At 38.5% G+C, this 19,995-nt stretch overlaps 1 protein-coding gene across 6 annotated transcripts; it reads left to right on the forward strand.

Annotated features, from left to right (window-relative positions):
• Positions 1-318: 318 nt before the first annotated feature.
• On the forward strand, positions 319-19,015 carry SLC30A6 (solute carrier family 30 member 6). 6 transcript variants are annotated; one of them, XM_072856537.1, is made up of 14 exons: positions 319-402; positions 3,042-3,128; positions 3,752-3,836; positions 4,783-4,825; positions 7,398-7,463; positions 7,882-7,962; positions 9,197-9,232; positions 10,050-10,144; positions 10,893-10,941; positions 12,935-13,054; positions 13,348-13,450; positions 13,754-13,801; positions 14,391-14,459; positions 15,961-19,009. In XM_072856537.1, exons 1-14 carry the CDS (start codon positions 400-402, stop codon positions 16,456-16,458), a joined length of 1,383 nt encoding a protein of 460 aa, XP_072712638.1. In that variant the 5' UTR covers positions 319-399; the 3' UTR covers positions 16,459-19,009. The 6 variants fall into 6 exon arrangements, with proteins under 6 accessions (XP_072712638.1, XP_072712641.1, XP_072712642.1 ...); XM_072856540.1 differs by lacking the exon at positions 319-402 and adding an exon at positions 893-1,044; XM_072856541.1 differs by lacking the exon at positions 319-402 and adding an exon at positions 1,068-1,232.
• The last annotated feature ends 980 nt before the right edge of the window (positions 19,016-19,995 follow it).

Consider the following 19,995-nt stretch of genomic DNA (forward strand, 5'->3'; position numbering starts at 1 on the left):
AAGGCTGCCGACCTGAGGTAGCTGGGGTGGGCAGGGCCTCTGCCGCCACCTCTCAGCCTGCTGCCTGCCTCCGGCTCGTGGCTCCTTGGCCCAGAACGAATCGACTGTGGGTTTCGGTGCGCTGCCTCCGGGTAACGAGAGGCGAGTTTCTCTGCCGGGTGAAGGCGGCGGGCCGGAGCCGAGGCCGAGGCCAGCCCCTCCGGATCAGGACGGCCACCGCCAGCCGGGGCTCCGAGGCGAAGCGCCCCACTCACGGCTCAGGGTAGGAGCCCCTTCCATTACGCGTCACGTCCGCTCCCGCGCGTGGCCTTATGGGTCCGTTCGTTGCCGTAGCGACGGAAGGCTCCTCCGCCTCTTCCGGCTTCGCATGGCGCCGTCTCTTCCGGTGCGGGGAATAATATGGTGAGTGGCCCCCGCTGGGGGGAGGGGGCGGGAGGTCGCGCGTGGGAACGGGGCGTAGGAGGCTGGTGGGGCCGCCGCTCCCGGGCGGGGAGCCCTGCCGCTGCGGCGGGGCCGGTCAGGGCAGAGCGCCCCGGGCCCGGTGCTGGCCCGGCCTGGAGCGCGGCCGCGCCGCGCCGCCGTCCCCCGCCCCGCTCCGCTCCTGGCGCGAGCCCCGCTGGGCCGGCGGTGACGTGGCTGCGCGCGGGGGTCCGCCCCGCCCGGCCGGGCCTCCGCCGCGTTCAGGCGCGGGCGGTGTAACCCGCTGGCGTTAGCCGAGCGCCGCCGCTAGCCGCCTGCCGGCGGGGCGGGGAGCTGGGGGAAGTGCCCCTTCGCCAAGGCGGCGGCGGCGCCCCGGGGCGCCTGCGGCGGGGCGCGCCGGGCGGCCGGGCCTGGCGCGGCCGTTAACGGCTCCGGGGCCCGGGAGGAGCGCGCGCTGTGGCTTTCCGTGTAGTACTTCCTCTTCAGACCCCGCCGCCCTCCCCCCTTACGCGGTTTCCCCGGTGTCTTTCCAGGGCCGCGTTGGGCAGCCAGCACTGCGGGCAGGGGCCGAGCCGGCAGGGGCGGGATGGGTGCTGGGTGTCGCGGAGGGCTTCTCCGCCGGAGGTGCGTTTCGGCCGAGCGATGTGCGCTCAGCCTTGCAGCCGGGCTATGGGCTGGCTCTCGGTCTCGGCCTCAAAGTTTCCGTTCAACACCCAGTCAGTCGGGGAGCTGAAATTCACACCAGGGCAAAGAGGTTATATTGCCCCTGCTCCCGTGCCTCTGTCAGGGAAAGCACAGGACTGTCGCTCCTCGTACGTATGGCCCGCTTCCCAAAGAAGAAAAGTCATTCTTCTGGGAGTGACCGCTGTGTATGCTTGTGCGGCTGGGTGTCTAAACTTTCCCTTTTTATGCTGAGCACAAATGAATTGACATCAGTGTCAATAGCAGGTACTGTCACCTGTTGGCATTGTGGGAGCAGATGCTCACATGCGTAGAAGTACTTCTTGTGCAGCTGTCCTAGCACCACATGGGCACCTTCAGTGGCTGAGGTATGGGGTAGCTGCCCTCCTGCTCAATGCAGAGGTGTTTCTCTCCTTTGTGTTTGCCAGAATTTTAGAAGCTAGGGAACCTTTAATGCCAAAGTGCAACATCTGCTGAATTAGAGCTTGCTTCCAGGGGTGAGCTATGGCTAGCATAGGTTTGCACGAGGTTCTCCTCTGAGGCAGAGAATACACGGCTTTAATGCATGGCATCCTTCAGTAAGCAGGGAGGTGTGGCACAGTGCAGTTTGGCAATGGACGTAGTGCTAAAAGCATGGGAAAGCAATGGGTTCTAAGGTGATAGAGCAGCCTTTGTAAGCAGGCAGCCCGCTGCCTGTTTGAAAAGCTTTCCAAAGTGTTCTGTCATCCTGTATGCCTCCATTGAGAAAAAAAAAATCATAATGTAATGATTTGCTAGTAAAGAAAATGGTAAGTGCCAGCCTTTTGCCCCAGGTGAGCTAAACTTAGGATCTATAGTACCGCTTGTTTAATTCATGGCACCAAGGCATATGTGTATTTCTACAGATAATATGAAATACAGCTGTGTTGACAAATGTGTCTGTAAGTTAATTGAGTCTGTTTTGGTGACCAGCCTGTTAGTATGTCTTTTTGTCTTCTGCTGGCAGTTACAGATGTGATACCTTACAATCAAACCTTATTTCATCCAGCCTGAAATTAATGCATATGACAGACCATCCATCACAAGTCCACAAATTTCTTTTGCAAATCAGAAGGGCTTTTCACGTGGAAAGCTTCTTTGTGGGGAGAACAACGAACTAGAAGCTTGGGACCTCTGAGGAAGGGGAGCAAGTGGCATGGTTGATGAATTTTTCTGGTAGTCTGCTCCCTGTCACACTTTCAGGAGAGCCACGTAGCACCCCTTTGCTCCCATCTCCTACATGCACGTACGTCTTCTCCACTCCAGGAAAGTGCTTATCTGTGTGTAACTAGAAGTTAGGAGAGGGAGCACCTACAGTGACCGCATCTACTGTGTGCATTTATGTTAAGCCATGACTGAGATTGTTTGTTTGTATGTCTCATCATGCTACTGGCCTCGTGTCCACCACATTACACATGACACCAGCATTGTTTTGATTTTTCTGATGGGTTCTCATTTTTAGATATATATATCTATATCTATATATAGATATAGATATAAAAAAACCCAGTATTTTCCTCTTTAATAAACTAGTTGGCTTTGGGTGGGAAGTGTGCATTGATAAATAAAAATATTTGTGTTTTTGGAACATCTGTAGTAGTTTTATTTAAATAAAAGTAAAAAAACCTCACTCTTTGAATGGTATTTTGGTATGTTTTCTAGTAAACGTGAATTCTGGATTATATCTAAATGAAGCTTGATTCTAAGTCATTCATCGTTTTCTAATATAATAACCATGTGAAATGGTTATCAAAAAATATTGCTGAATTTAATGCTAATGGGCTATCTCTAGTTAACAAAAAACTCATTCTGATTCTTTGATGTAATTATGAAAATAGCTCATAAATGAAGATTTCCTTTTTGCTAATTTAAACTATTGTTTAAGTAACATTTTAATTTAAACTTTTGATTTTTTTTTTAAGGGGACAATACACCTGTTCCGCAAATCACAGAGATCATTGGTTGGAAAGTTAACGCATGAATTTAGGCTGGTTGCAGCAGATAGGAGGGTAAGTATTTCTTTTAAAAATGAATAATAATAAAAAAGATGTTAGCTGTGATAAGTTAAAATACATTATTAACTTGAGAGTTTCTCAATATTTTGAGAATATTTATTTGAAATTTTCCAGCTGTGCTTAAAAAAAAATCCAGCTGTGAAGCTAGATTCCTTCCTGTGCTTTATCCCTGTCAATTAGTGTTCTCCAGAATTGTACTTATATTTAATGTGTTCAGTAGACCTGTAAACTGAATATGCACAGATGTTTTTGGGACCTAAGTTCCAGCACAAAGAAAGGAACCCACTAATATAAAGTTGTATAAGTCTGTGTTCAAAAGTCAGATGGTGTGTGCTGTAATAAAATGCAACTATTATACCAGGGTGATTTTTTTTAGACCAAAAAGGTATTTTAAGGATGGTGCACAAGCACTGTTTATAAATTAGTTTTGAGACAATCTGTAAAGTTAAAGATAGAATATGGGCTTGTTCTGAAATGAGTTGTAAATTTTTGAGGGGGGGAAGCCAGTTCTGCTTGCATGATGAAGTACTGCAATAGTGTTTTTTAAAACCAGATAGATATATTTTTGTCTTGTAAATTTTAGAAGATGTAAATTACTTATTTATTCTCATCAACAGTCCTGGAAGATCTTGCTGTTTGGTGCTATAAATTTAATATGTATTGGCTTCCTGCTAATGTGGTGCAGCTCTACAAACAGCATAGGTAGGTGGCTCTCTTGTACTGAAACTACAGCTAACTACCATGTGTTTCTTGGCTTGTGAAGTTCCAACATACTAAAAAAGCAAAGTTCAGCATGTAATGGAGTGAGGTGGCTCCACAGCCAGGTTTGGAAAGTGCTTCCTTTTGATTTGCCACAGTCAGTTTAGAGGCATTTCTTGCAAGCAAGTGTGGATGGGTGAAAGTCCTTCAAAGTTTGCAAGGTTTTCCAGACCTGCTGGTCGTTTTCTTCCTGCAGTACCCTCTTTAAGATTGCAAAAAAGTAAACTTTTAAGCTAGTCCTCAAACCTGTTCCTTATATAAATAGTACCAGTGACATATAGAGACCCTCACTTGCAGTTGAATGAAGATGTTTGTAGTGTGGCAAAAGGCTTCTCCCATTCCAGGAATGCCCCTTTTCAGTATTTTGTATATGTTCTACTGTTGTATAGGGGCTCCAAGATGCTTCCCATCATCTGTACTGAAAGTAGAATACCTTACATTTTTAATTCATGACATGGGTTTTCTTGCAGTTCCAAGATGGGTTGGAGAAGCAAAACAAGCAAAAAATTCTGTTGAACCTACTTTTCAGTGCAATAATGCACATGAGATCTCTTGCTTTGGCGGATGATGTGTTACTAGAAGATCTCTTGACTTTCCTGTATTTAAATTCTTAGTCACAAGCTTAATACCTTTTGTATCTGGGCATTATTATGTGATTTATTAGAATTAGGATTGCAATAATCAACTGTTTATGAAGCTAATTATATTGGTGTGCTTAGGACATTCATATTATATACACATACAAAAGACAGAGAGACTTGCTCTATCAGCAGAGACAATTTATGTAGGTAGAAGATGAAAAAGAGCTGCACAAGAGGGACTTAGAAGAATACAAGTGATTTCTGCATTGAAAAATTATATTAAGTTTTAATATTTGCTTTTTTTACAGCTTTAACTGCTTACACATATTTGACAATCTTTGACCTTTTCAGGTGAGTTTTTTTCCCCATTTAGTCTCACTGTTCATTTGTGCCTGTCTTTGTATATTTCTATACATATAAAATTTATTTACAGTTACAAACGCGTGTTATTTAGAGTTACCAGTATAAAAACACTAACTGGTTTAAATATAGCTTAAATTAGTATAAAATTTTACAGCACAATAAATAGATTATGAAAAACACCATAGCTGTATTGAGAATGACTAGTAACAACTCAGTTCAGTCATGGATTTCTCTGTGCAGATGCGTAACAGCATAAACCAGAATCTAGCATCCAACTGTTATCTGGTGGTTCACTTGGAACATTTCCCTAATGCCACAGTCATTGGTTCTGAAGTATCCCCCAGTTTTATCATCAGGAAACAAGAGTATGCAATCCTATTTCTATTTCAAAATATTTCAATAGCCACATCCCATGCACTCTTCCGATAAGGTCATTAGATATTTTTAGTATTTTTCGTGTTTCCTTACAAAATTATCTTAAAACTACTTTAAGTATGAGTTCTGAACACTTTTAATAATATTGATAATACAGACATGAAATATATTCAGTTCTTACCTGAGATGCAGATTGGTAGCAGTGGTTGGGAAATAAACTGCATAAAATGCATGTATTTTTTTAATTATTAACCTACATTATCTTCCTTGCTAGCTCACTAGCTTATGAAAAGTATGGATCAGTTATCTGCAGTCTGGATCAGCTATCTGCAGTCTGTTTTGCCCACTACATACTATAGCTTATCTGACTGATAGTAAAACATTTATAAATAACAGCAGCAAACATGCAGAAAGGAAAATGAATGGTTGATATAGGCACACAAATACTTAACTTGATCTGTGACTGCATTAGGATTGTGATATAACTTTAATGAATCTCATATTTTTCTTAGAATTTTGTATCTGCTGAGTTTTGTCATCTTGACTCAAAACACCTTTTTCACCTTGGGGAAAGTTTTGATGTTGTATTTTGTGTTTGTATATAATATTATTTTTTTAGTTTTAGGAGAAGATGGAATACCCCTGGCAGTGACATGTTAGGTTAATTAGGGGATGAACTAGAAGATTATTTTAACTCACAGCAATCTCCTTCAAGAGTTTTGATTTGCTATAAAGGAGAACAATGCTCAGTAATTCTGCAGAAATCAATTTCTGGTTCTTTCATTTTTGTCATCTTCCTGGTCATTTATAATAGTGTTACTGAGTATATGAATTTACTGGTTTGTATATGAGCAATATTATTTCCTCTGCTTTTGCTTTGACTCCACACAGCTGTGGATCAGGTTGTGAGGATGTGATTGTTTAGCAGGTGTGGGGATGAGTTCTTGATCCAGTCTGATTTAACATTGTCATTAATTAAGAAAGGGCTGCATAAAGGCACAGATGGCACTGAATCCAGGTGGATTCCAATTAAAAAAAATTGTCCAAAGGGGTAAATAGAGGAAAAACAGGCAACAGAAATGAGACTCACCCTAGAAAAATTCAGGCTAGTACCATGGGGACAAAATAATTGGAATTTTGGATGTTCAATATGAAAGAAAAAGTTGGAAAGAAAACAGCAAGAGACACCTGTGGCTGTCGGTGAATGGCCAGTTAGATTAGAGCTTGTGTAGATGAATGCAGCCAAAAAAAGTAAATCTGTTTTGGCCATATCTGTAGACAAATTATGCTGTGGAAAAGAAAGGCAATGCTTGGCGTAGCCTGAGACTTATCCTAGAATGCTAAACCTAGTTCATGGTATATCTCTAAAAGAAGAGTTTAATGGAGAGCTTTCTTCACTTTTTCACTGGGGTACAAAGGAAGTGACACAAATGTGACAGTCCTGTCGTCTTGCTTATCACATTCCTTCTCATTTAAATGGCCTTTCTCAGGTTACGGTATTTCTAGGCAAGTTCATAAAGCACATGTAAGAAGAGCATATACTGAGTGTCTAGTTTGATATTTTCATAGGCTTTTGTTTTGTACTTTTCACTACTATGTGCGACACTACTTTGTGTGATACCAGACGGTATTAAAAGGATTTTCTCAAACCATCTTTGCCTGTTAGTCAGATTTTGGGGTACCTGGTCTCATGCCCCAGGTCCCTTTCAGAAAAATTCATGGAGTGCATCCAGATTAAACACTGGTTGTGTTGCTTTGTGTCAGGGCCTCAGTGGAAAAATGCATTGCATTTGGAGTTACGGTGAACTTGATTTAGGCTGAGTGATGTTCGATATTGAAGAAGGTTGGTGGCAGCCTTTGTAAGCACAGCATGCCGTAAGTACAGCATTAGGCTGTCTCCTGGTGTAACAGATTATACTGACTACCATTCCACTAAAATTACTTGCTGCCCTTTTTATGGGAACAGCTGAGACATCATCGTGCAGTCTCAGTTTTATTCCCAAGCACAACCTTTTCTGGATTCACTGGAACCCTCATTGTGACAGTGATGGAGGGGTTGAGTTCATGGTAAGACCTGGTTATATTCATTTGTTCAGTTCTGATGGCTGAAGTGTGTATTTATAGATTATCCAGTTTGTAAAGGCTGCAGTTATTTATCATAGTCTAATTCTCCCCCTTTTTTCAGTTTGGTAACGTGTCTAATAAGCTACTGGGTAATGATGAAGAAACCCAGCCCAGTCTATTCATTTGGGTAAGTACTAATAACAAGATCTAGTGTTTGATAATACATCATTTGATACATTACTGACTATCATTGCCTGTATCTCCTAACAGCCATGACTAACGATCTGTGTAAAAGAGCCTAAAAATAAAGACACCCAAGACTGATGTAAAAAACAATTACAGAATAGGGGAGGAGAGGAAAGGGGAGGGACAGGAAAAAGAATTAAGAAATGCTTAATTTTAAGCTGTTTGTGGTAAGTGGAGTGTTAGCTTAAAAGAAGTTGAAAATAATGCCTATTCCATAAAACTTCCAGTTTCTTCCTATCTATCTGCTCTTGAAAGAACTGGAAATAGTAGGTCTATCCTGCTGGTTCCTACACAGACCAGAATGCATTTGATGCATTGTTCAATGATCAATGTTTCTAAACTTAACTCTCAAATTTCAGGTTTGAAAGGTTTGAAGTTCTAGCTGTATTTGCATCTACGGTTCTGGCACAGCTTGGTGCTCTTTTTATACTGAAAGAAAGGTAGGGATATGTACCATTTTCTTTAATTTTTTTGTTACATGTGAAGATATTCCAGATTGAGCAAAAGCATATGCATTCTACATGTAGAAAGATACTGTAGAAAAAACTTCAAATTTTTTAAAATATTGCTAAACCTTACTGCTCACTTACATTGATTACACTACTTCTAGGCTTTAGATGAAATGACAGGAATTGATAAATGTAATTAAACAGCTTTCAAGGAAAAGACTCAATGTTCTTAAGAATCGTATTTTCCAAAAAGTTAGGTATTTCATTTAATGCATTTGCCTATGCATCTTGACTTTTTAACTTCATTAATAGATAAAACTTTTTTTTTTACTTCAGTTACTTCATGAAGTAAAGCAACTTCATAATATATTAAGGATCTGAATGTTTAAGCTACCAACTTCATCAGTCCCTCAGAATTTGCTCAAGTATTAATTTGACATACCATCTACGCTTGGAAGCGTTTGTATCTCAGGAGGTTAGCCTAAAAAGTTATTTTGGTCTTTAAAAATGAAGAGGCTTTTGTTAACATCTGGAATTTAAGACTGGGGCAGTGTACCTTCCATTTTTCTATTCAGGGGCTCTATTTTCTCTATAAAGGGCTATGTTAGCAGCTTAGCAATTTTATACTACAGGTTGATCTGTTGTACTGACAGTACACTGGAATGAATTCTAATAATGACACACTGTCAAAGCCTCCAAGTTTTCAAACATCAATTTTAGGAAATTACCAAAACTTATCATAGGTTTTTCTGTTACAGTTGAAGCTTATTTCTTATTTTACTGGTGGGTAAAAAAAGATTTGTATCTCCACCACAGGATCCAACATCTACTTTATTTGGCCTTGCTTAGTGAGAAGCTTCAAGTCAGGGATTTCAGACTTAGTTTGTGGTTACCAACACCAGCGGTGGCAGTAGCAGTATTTTTTGGCATGTTCATTTACAAGTATCTTTTTATTGTATAGGCAACGTTTGTGGTAGCTAGCACCTATGTGGCACAGTTTAGAAATAGTTGGAAATTCTGAATTACACCCTCCTTTTCAGTGTTAAATGCTTTCATCACTTATAAAACCTGCTGTGCTTATTTAAGCAATTCATTTTTTTGCAGTACTGTATCTGTCAGTTTTTGTTTCTGAATGGCAGCTAATTCTTCAGAACTGAAAAAATATGCTTCAGGTGTCAAGGTTTTATTGTATGAATATAACTCAAATTTTCAATTATTTTTGTAGCGCAGAGCGGTTTCTGGAACAACCTGAGATACACACGTAAGAAATTATTTTGACATGTGGAATGATAGTTTTTTCAGTGTCCCTTTGTGTTTCTAATTCTTAATCGAGCATCTATGAATTACGCAAGTACATTCAACACCAGATTGGTTTTGGTACCTTGGCACTATGTGCAAGCTATATTGCAGACAGTTTTTTCAAGGTACAATTGAAATGTAATGCATGTGCTCTCTTAAATAATGATTTAACTATATATTGCTAGTTTTGCTAGCTTAGTTACTCTCATTTCTTATGGAGGCCTCTCAGGAGGCCTGGTATGTGGGGGTGCAGGACGCTGTGACCACTAGGGAAGTGGAGGTGTTGCAAAGATGATGAAGACTATAAAGAATATGGGGAAAGGAAAAGAAGGTGTTATGGGGCAAAAGACCGGGATGTATGGTGAAGTTGTAGTTCTCCTAGGAAAGGGCAGGGGCATAGGGCATAATTCCATAGGAAACTAAGCTTTTCTAGGTCTGCTGCTGAGGGGACAATGTATTTATATCTTCAAAGAACAAACATATATGTGTGTGCATGTATGCAATTAGTTAAGAACTGTTACTCAACATTGTGAACATTATGTACAGCCTAATGTGATAACACTAACGTACAAAGTTCAGTGATCTCATATAACCCTTAAAATGATAATACGCTGCTAGTTATTAAGCATTACACTAGTTTATCTTACTCTTGTTTTCTGTCTCAGTCAAAGATACCAAGTAAAGTATTTTGATATTGTTACTAGTAATTACAGCTTGATTTCATGTTTTGTGATAATGTGAAATTAAGATTATTTTTTTTTTTTTTTCCCCCTCCCTAGGGGGCGACTGCTGGTTGGTACTTTCGTGGCTCTCTTTTTCAACTTATTTACAATGCTTTCCATTAGGAATAAGCCTTTTGCTTATGTCTCTGAAGGTATGTGATAAATTAATCTATAACAAGAATTGGGAAAAGATTTTAATGTTCCTTTTTTTTATCAAGGTATAACTTGTCTGGTAACTTTCTTAACTAGCAGGTTATTATATTACTATTATACTACTAATATATTACTATTACCTCCATTAATATAACCTCATGCAGTTTAGAATTGCCATCCGAATTTCAACTCTAGTTTGCTTATAGGGCTCTCTGAGTAGTATGTAGTCATTAATAGGATAAACTGAGTATCATTTTAATGCTGAAGTACCCTTTATTTTAATTCTTTTGGATTCAACCAGTGAAGGTCATCTGACAGATATCAGAACTTTGAAGACATTTTGTGGATATATTAATGGATTAAAAATAAATTAATGTAATAATTCTTCTTAATAGCTCTTTTACGTGGGACTTTTTCACTGTGTAGTAGGCTTGCAATCGTTCCCACTAACTTATTGTTTATAGTTATAATTATATATTATACTTTATATTATATAAAAGATAATTATGGTGGTTATAATCTGCAATTATATTTGTATTTAATCAGTTCAGATTATTATGAGAGACAGGCATTTTACTTATTGCCTAGAAAAATCAGACTTTGTAGTTTTTTTGAGTGACAGTGGATCTGTTGAGATACATTTATTCATTCAGTGTATTGGGTTCTTCCCTTAAAATAAAACTTTAAGTGTACTTTAAAATGGATACCTTTACTCGTAGTCATTTTATTACCTTCTTTCCTTTGCAGCTGCCAGCACAAGTTGGCTTCAGGAGCACGTTGCAGATCTTAGTAGAAGGTAAAGCTTTATGTTTTTCAAAATTGTTAGCTTCTGGATGGCAGTGTCATTTTTTTGTGTATAATAATGATTTGGGTGGGTATTGAGGCATAAACTGTTGTGTATTAGAGCTTTTAAAATAGCTTTACCTACTGTAGGTCTAGTGTATGAACTCTAGAGCAAACATTGTCTCTCATATTTCCCAGATACATCAATCTAATAGAAATACATCTTTCTGCATAACTTTCCCTTTGAATGTGTTCAGTACATTGCATGTAATTCTCTCCGTGGATGAGGTGAGGTAAACTAGCTTTGTGCTGTGCAAACTTGAACTGCATTTCTCAACAAGCATTACCTGAGTGATATATTTTGTAGTAATTTGTGTTTATTTAACTCTACAAGGTGGGCAAATGACTAGGATGGTTGGAGTTTAAATGTGATATATGAAACAGGTTACTCACTGAAACATAGCTATGGAAGCTCCTCACCTGTCCAGCAGGAAACTGGAAAGTCTGTGTCTTCCAGGGGCTGAAGCAGTGTTGCTCATTCATCTTGTCTGTTAACTCTCGTGCTTGTATTGGATATCTGAATGCGAGATAACATTGTTTACAAATAATTTTGTCAGATGTTAGAAAAGTTTATTTTGAGCCATACATGTTCTTCCAAGTACTTATGCTGTCACTATCAAAATAAGAATGTTAAACCATATTGTATAACACATTAAGTATGCTGCAAAGCCCATCTGTTTCTGCGTGTGGTGATTTTTGTATACAGTTGAGGAAAGCAGAGAACGCTGGCTTGTTAAACAGAAGAATTTATTTTGTATGGGTATAAGGTATTACATCATCAGACCCAAATTCTGCAAAACAGCTTTGGAAGGCTAACAGTAGGGTTGCCCAAGTACCTGGAGTTTCAGTGTAAAAAAAAAAAAAAAAAAAAAAAAAAGGATAGCAATCACAGACATTAGCAGAGTTTTTCTTTAACAATGTGGTAACACAGTGTTACGGGGAAGGACACAGATGGATAACTTGAAGGGCTCTCAGATCAAGAATCTAGAATTACTACTGGGTTTTGAGATGACCTGTAGACAATTATGCCAACAATTTTGAAAAAATTATTAAATTCGGTTAGTACATATACAGCTATTTCAGATGTGAAGCAGTGCTGATTACAAAATATCTGCACCTATATGTAATTATGTTGACTAAAATTCTTACAGGAGCAGACCAGCACATGATGTCTAAACATAGGTTGGTTCTAAACAGAGCAACAAAACATTTCATGTTGTCTTTTCCTTTAAATTTTCCAGTACGTGACATGCACTTAAATTCACTGGGAAGTACAGAAACCCTTTTGTCTCTTCATGCTCCCATTGATAGGAGATAACTATAAATAAATAACTTTTCCCAATGTTCCCTCATGGGTTTTTTGGTCTCCTCTTCTTCAACTAGCTGGTCTCCTCCCTCTTTTCAGACTCGGTGAATTAGTTAGCTTTCGTTTTAGAATGCTTTTGCACACCAGGGAGGCAGATGGATTGAAGACTAGAGATATGCAAACCCCCCAAGACTTACATATATGTAATAGCAATATCTGAATCTGTAAAGTACTGATGTTGTGTACAGCTGAAACAGCTAGCTATGTTACCAGAAAATAGAAAGTAGCACAAGATACGTATTTTAACATATAGAAAAACTGTATAAAGATAAGTGTAGTATAATGTTTTGTAGATGGGAAGATAGACTTAAAGCAAACTTAAGATGCAAGAGGTAAGTGTTAGTTTCAGATATGAGAGAGAATGTGATGTGGATCTAAACTTGATTAATTTTTGCTGACATCAGACTATTACAGAACTTTGAGCAGAATTAGAAGGGCCTTTTCAGTCCTCAGAGACATCATTTGCTGTGACTGCAAGGTGTATTTGAAGTCAAATACTGAAATAGTGGGTGTAACTCTTTTGGGTTTTGAAGTAATGATGAACAGCTAGCTGACAGCTGCTTTTTCTGTTTTTTTACAGTATTTGTGGAATCATCCCAGGATTGAGTAGCATCTTTCTGCCACGAATGAACCCTTTTGTCTTGATTGATATTGCTGGAGCTCTAGCTCTTTGCATTACATACATGCTCATTGAAATCAAGTATGTACAGTTGTTGTTTAAAAAAGTAACTTTTTGTATCCAGTCTATGGGAAATTGCATTTTTTACATGAAAGGAATGATCTCATCAAAAGCTGTATTTTGTATGAGTGGGATTGCAACTCCATTAATATATTCATCTTTTTTCAAAGACGTATAGTTCAGATGAGATTAGTATGTGTCATATTCTGTAAGTGTATGTAATTTAAAAGAATGAAAAAGAATCAAAAGAAAATTCTTAGGCCTTTCAAAAACGCACATACCTGTTTTTCTTTAAAGTTGCTCTTTCTCTCTAGCAATTACTTCGCTGTAGACACAGCCTCTGCTATAGCAATTGCTTTGATGACGTTTGGTACCATGTATCCCATGAGTGTCTACAGTGGGAAAGTACTACTCCAGGTAAGGTAATGTCACAAAACAAGTCTTTTTGTGGTTTGTTTTGTTAAATGCCCTTATTTTTTAAAAAACATAAATCTGTTTTAAGCATTTGAATAGGAAGTGTTCCAAGGGGAATTTGTGATGTGCTGGAATAATTTTAAGGGCAGTAGAAATATGCATCATGAAGTCATAAGAATTTATTGTTCAATGCCATTGCTCTCTTGTGTAGGTAGACCAGACTTAAAAACTCTCTTACTTAAACAGGGCCAGTTAATCTTTATTATAACTTTTTTCTTCTTTTTTTTTTTCTTCTTTTCCTGAAAGACAACCCCACCTCATGTGATTGGCCAGTTAGATAAACTTCTTAGAGAGGTAAGTTGGTGTATAAAACATAACACAGTGTGCACAGTTAACATTAAATAAGCATTCAGGAATATGGCGTGTTTTTGTGAGTAGTCCAAGAAGATTGCCAAGGAATTATTTTTTTAATATTATTTTTTAGCTGCATGTAGAAAATATGGATCTTACTATCTAAGATGAATAGTGCCATTCAGGTATCTGGAACAAATCTGTTGAAGTAGTGCAGGCTGTTGTTTTTATTAACTAAATTCGAGCTACTGTTGAAGTGGTTTACAAATGTGAGTGGGGGGAGGAAAAGGAGTACAGGCAGCTGTTGACTTACAGCATATCAAGTTGAGAAAATATTGCAATTTGGCAGCAAGAGTTACTTGAAATGTAAATCCGCTTTTTGATGGATTTGGATGTTTAAGAGTAGCGAAAGTACAGTAGATAAGCATTAGTGGCATCTTTAACAGACATCGTCCGTTCTGTGTATGGAAGCTTTTATTTCACTACTGAAAATGCTGTATTATTCAGCTCTGCGTAAAAGTACATTTCTAAAAGGATTTGAAACATTATTTCTAATTTATTTTCCTCTTTCTGGATGTTTGTGTAAAATTAGGTTTCAACTTTGGATGGTGTCTTGGAAGTTCGAAATGAGCATTTCTGGACATTAGGTTTTGGCACTTTGGTAAGTTATGTCTTTATTGTCTTTTTAGCCTTTAAAAAAAGAGTTGTCAGTTACTACTTTAATTTTTTTATTTAAATAAACAAAGATATTTCTTCTGAAATCTTAAATATAAAAAAATTTGATGGAGTCAGTATTCAGTCCTTGTGATTTATTGCAAAACTTCTCTTACCCTGTCCTTTATATTTTTTAAAGCTTTGTTATTGGTTAATATTTATGTATATTGCAGCTCTGGATTAAAGCATGAATTTTGCAACTCTAGAATTTCTTTTCTATTTTAGCAGTGAAGAAAACCCCAAACAATAGTAAAGACATTTTTTCAAATGTTATATTAGTGTAAATTGTCTCAGAGGGGAAAAAAAGAAAACTGTAAACCTTCAGGTACCAAAGGCTTACAGTAGAATCATATGTTTTCAGCATTTCTGGCAGAGGGGGTAGAAAAAACCAATTCTTATTCTGTAATATTATAAACCAATAAAATTATAAACCAAGCTTATTCTGTAAGCTGAAAGAAATGAAGGGGTTTTTTGTAATACAGAATGAACACACTGAACTCAGTTATTGTTATTCCTAAGCTGATGTAGGTATGTTGTGACAGCCAGAAAATTAAGATTCTTAGAATTTTTCTCTACTTCTGAATTCTTCCAGTATGCTACCCTTCTTAAAAAAAGAAAAAGGCAGCAGCTCTGACTTGCTGATGTGAAAATAGCTTTCAGTTTACTAATCTGCCATCCAAAATACTGGATCACAGCATTGTTGGATTGATCACAGATATTTAAAAAACCTTTGTATGCATATTTACCTATTGGCATCTTCCAGACTGTAGTAGAAACTTCCTGAGACCTGGATATGTTTTCAGCTGCAGCATCTGATGTAAAAATGGCTTATATAGCACAAGCTGTGAACCATGTTCTTTATTAAATAGGAATTGAAAAAGCACGTGAGGGGTTCTGTTTTGTGTCCTGTTCTCTTCTGCAGCAGTAGTTCAAGCTAAATGAGATAGCGTTACTGAGAGGAAGGCAGGAGCGGCCCACAGTTATATGCACGTCCAGGAGAAACTCGGTCTGAGTTCCACAAGGGGCATTGCCTCTGTTCTTGCTAATGGTCCCGATTTTAGTGTGTCTGCTGTGCGTGTTGTCCTCTTGCTTGCCCCAACAGTACAGTGATGACACTTTTTCCTAAATTTGTCTGCACTTTGTTCTTTTGGGCCACTTTTTTTCCTGGCTGTTGCCTCTCCTTTCCTGCCATCACATGTTGTATTTTAAGAGTCACTTTTCCTGAATGATGATCTTGATATGTTCATAAGGGATCAATGCATTAGGAAAGATCAAAATGTATCCTAATTATGGAATTATTTAATAAGTTTCTCAAGTTAGTCAGTAGTCTCCAGTGCGAAAGGTCTTTGCATAATTCTCTGCAGGATAACTTACCTCTTCTTGGATGCATATGGAGAATCTTTATCAAAGTAACAGTTAACAGCCAACTTACTTTTATCACTTTCTAGGCTGGATCAGTACACGTCCGAATTCGGAGAGATGCAAATGAACAAATGGTACTTGCCCATGTCACTAACAGATTATGCGCATTGGTCTCTACCTTGACTGTTCAGATTTTCAAAGATGACTGGATCAGACCTACCTTATCATCTGTGCCTATTGCAAACAATATTCTGAACCTTTCGGATCATCATGTTATTCCAATGCCATCTTTGAAAGCTGCTGATAATTTGAACCCTGTTACATCCACTCCAGCTAAGCCCAGCAGCCCACCACCAGAATTTTCTTTTAATACACCAGGCAAAAATGTGAGTCCGGTCATCCTTTTAAACACTCAGACAAGGCCCTATGGATTGGGCTTTAATCATGGATCTGCACCCTACAGCAGTGTACTCAATCAAGGATTTGGAATATCGGGAATGGGAGCAACTCAAGGATTCAGAACTGGTTTTACAAATGTCCCAAGCAGATATGGAACAACCACTCGTGGGCAACCCCGACCATAATAAACACCATTATTTATTGTACTTAAGGGTATTGACTTAATTCTTTTATTACCCAATTTTTATAAACATTTGGAATGTCAGATCATTCTAAATGGCTGGGAACAAGTGCATTGTTCATATTCATGAAATGGTTAAATTGCAATTTTTTTCTTTGCATCAGCAGTAGCCTGTGTAATGCCACAAATATTTTCCAGACTCATGATACTTTACAGGTAGTTTTTATAGAGTGTCTGTTTCTATTCAGCTTTTTATTCACTTTTCTTTATTTTCCCAAGAATGTATGGAGATATAGCACAACTCCATAAGAGAGTAAAATTGTGACCAGGTAGCATTTTTTTTTCTAATGAGAATCGCTTACTGAATGCTGAATAGCTGAGAGAATAAGAAATTGCAGAAATACAAGTCCCAGTTTTTAGAGATGTTTTGATTGCTGTATTAAGCCATCTTTTGGCAAAGTCACAATTAGTTTTTGGTTGCAAAAATCCATCAATATTCATATTGTGGCCATTGTGAAGACAATCTGGCATTTCAGATTCTAATTAATTTTGTGAAGCCATGTTTTTACATTTTTATTGATGCTTTTACAGAAATTCAGATGGTTCGGCAACCATTTTCTAGTTGTAAGTATTCCATATTCATCTCTGATATTTCTTCCTTTTTGGTTTAACTGCAAAATTATTTAGCAATATACTGGGAAATAAAATATTTCAAACTTAAGATTTTACAAGCACCTCTTTTTTACTATTGACCGTATTTAAGATACAGAGCAGATGGCTGTATTGTTTCTGAAGCCAGTATTTCATTTTTGACTATGGAAAGTATTCTCTGATTTGATTGTGACTTTGTATTTTTCCTCTTTGTATTTTTTCTGTAGTTTCAGGGAAAAATATATCTATTTATATTCCTGGTTTATATCTAGAGTACAGGTCAGTGATCACTGACCATTTTAAAGTCATTGCTAGAGTGCTTAACCTTTGGGGCACACTTGGAACAAGACTGCCTAACTTGCCTCTGCTTCTGCATTATTGTTCTACTGTACATCTAGAAGGCCCTATTTCTTCAGGGCCTTTCTCAGAGAGCTCTTCCCTCTGACTGTTGTCTTTTTCTTCACTGCTCTGGTAACAGGGAAAGGCCTTTTAGAAATACTTCAATTTTTTCTGTTCTCCCGTGCAGTATGTATCTTTTAATTCCCTAGCCAGTACCTCCTCTGCACTTTCTTCTGCATCTCTTGGCTGTTGAAGAATGGGTTGCCCATTCCTGTTGTTTCACTTGCAACTCAGGGTGCTATATATTGGCTTCCACCTTGTTAATCTATATACTAAGTAAGTCTCTCCATTTGTCCAGGGTGGTTATATGGAGCTGTAGTATCTCAGGGACTCCAAAGATATTAATGTTACCTGAAGATAATGGGTTCGATAGAGAAATCTTTTTCATAGAACTGAGTTGAGAAAAAACAGCCTTCATTTGAATTTCCAAGATCTGTGGCCTCTTCACACTGGCTGAGGATTTCCTTTTCTGCATAAGGACATTGCTTTCCTTCCTGCCCCCCCCCCCCCTTTTTTCCCCTCCACTACCTGTGTTTCTCGCTCTGACTGTGGAGGAGGGCGTCACTCTTGCAAACAAAGCAAGGTGACATTCTGCATGATGGTATCTTGCCGGGATGTTTTAGGCTGAGGGTAGTGTCCAGACTGCCACTGGTATACAGTCCATGTAAGCGACAAGTAGGGAATCTAGTTCTGTACTTCATTTGCAGCAAGAGTTAACAATTTCGTTGCTGTGTTAAAAAATGTGATGACCTGGAAAACTTGCAGTTAAAGATGACAATGAACTTGTAACAATTGGCTATGTTTCTATGAGGTCAGTATTAGCTCAATAATCACCTTTGTTTCGTTACTCTGTTTTTATGTGTAGTCTATTACATGTGCCATTGCTGCATGGAAATTGACTGAAGTACAGAACACTTGAACAGATTCTCTGTACCTCTTGGGTGCTGAACTAGACTGCGCTCTCTACAGCATCTGCAACACCTTAGAGCCAGCAGAATGTTTACAATATACTACTCTCGTGTGGCCTATTTGAGAATTGTTCCTTACTCCAGTTTCATAACCGAACACTTGCCCTTTTTCTGACAGTTTAAATACATTGTATTATATTGGTTGCATGCCTACTTGTTTTTAGTAGAAAATTAAAGCTCCATTTTATTAAAAAATGAAGCTGATCTTTGATTTAAAATGAGAAGGGAGAATGAGAATCCCAGAATTCTGAGTGCAATATAATCACTTTAACAAAATTATTTTTTGGAGTGATTGTTTACAATATATATCATATGCGCAGATGATAAAGATTCTTTTAGAGATTAGAACAGCTTTTTAGCTGCTTTATTGTTATGAATATATTAAGAATATTTGTTAAATCAGCACAGAGTAAAATGTCTCCTTTTATACAAGGAAAATAAAATCAGTGTAATTCTTAAATGATAAGGAAAAAGTGGTAATTTGTGTGCAAGATTTTATAGTTATCTTTTTATATATATTGATTGTGATGCTCTCAGGTGATACTTCAATCTCAATGAGCAGATGTGTGAAACTTTAGAACTGTTTTGCTGGGTCTGCTACAAATGTAGACTGGGTCTTTGTAATAATTCTACAGAAAGCATTTTTACTGCATTTTGTCTTTTTGAATTGTGTTTTGCTGTTAGGTGGTCACAATCTAAATGTTTCTTTGAAATGTGGTGAATAAGAATTGCTAATGTATATCGTCTTCATTCCTGGTTATAGGAATGCTGCCCCAGCTAGAGGAGAAAGAGGACTGGTACTCACTGTCATTTCTGTCTGCCAGAGGATTTGGCATTGTTACTCCCTTGACTTGTTCCAACTGTGATTGCATAGGATCACTTCACTTGTAGGTAAATGCATCAAGCTTTAGAGAATGTGAGGGGCATGTGCCATTACTTAGGCTTAAGATTCTTGTGAAAAACTGCATTGACCTGATATAAAAGAAGCTAAAGCGCCTACTACAATACACATAACTAATGTAATATGGGGGGGGAGTGGGGCGGTTGCAGCTTTACCTATTGAGTAATGGCTCTTGAGTTCATTCTGTTCTGTGTTCCCTTCACCCAGATAACAACCACATACACCTTTAGGAGGACTCTGACAAGACAGTGACAGCCTCTTGTGGGTGGTAGATTGATGATTTCCGCTCCTCCCCCCGCCCTTGACTGAGATGTGACAAATCCTATTCAAGGAGAGAACCTGTGCAGCAATTCTGCTGATTTGTGTAATTACCAGATTAGTTGAAGTCCCTTAGTGGATTTCTGGCCCCTGCTGCCACCATCCAACAGGGACAGAGAAACTATCCAGGGACAGTTTTTTCAATGTAAAGCCTGTGTCTGAATTCCGATGTGATTATCTGTACTGTGCATATCCAGATCCTGAAGATCGGGATACTTAGTGATATTCAGTGTGGAAGCTGAGAGTGGAAGAGATACCAGTAACTGGTCTTTTAACTTGTATTTTTGTTTTCTAGGTATTTTAT

Source organism: Ciconia boyciana, chromosome 3, assembly GCF_034638445.1.
Source record: "Ciconia boyciana chromosome 3, ASM3463844v1, whole genome shotgun sequence".
Lineage (NCBI taxonomy): Eukaryota > Metazoa > Chordata > Aves > Ciconiiformes > Ciconiidae > Ciconia > Ciconia boyciana.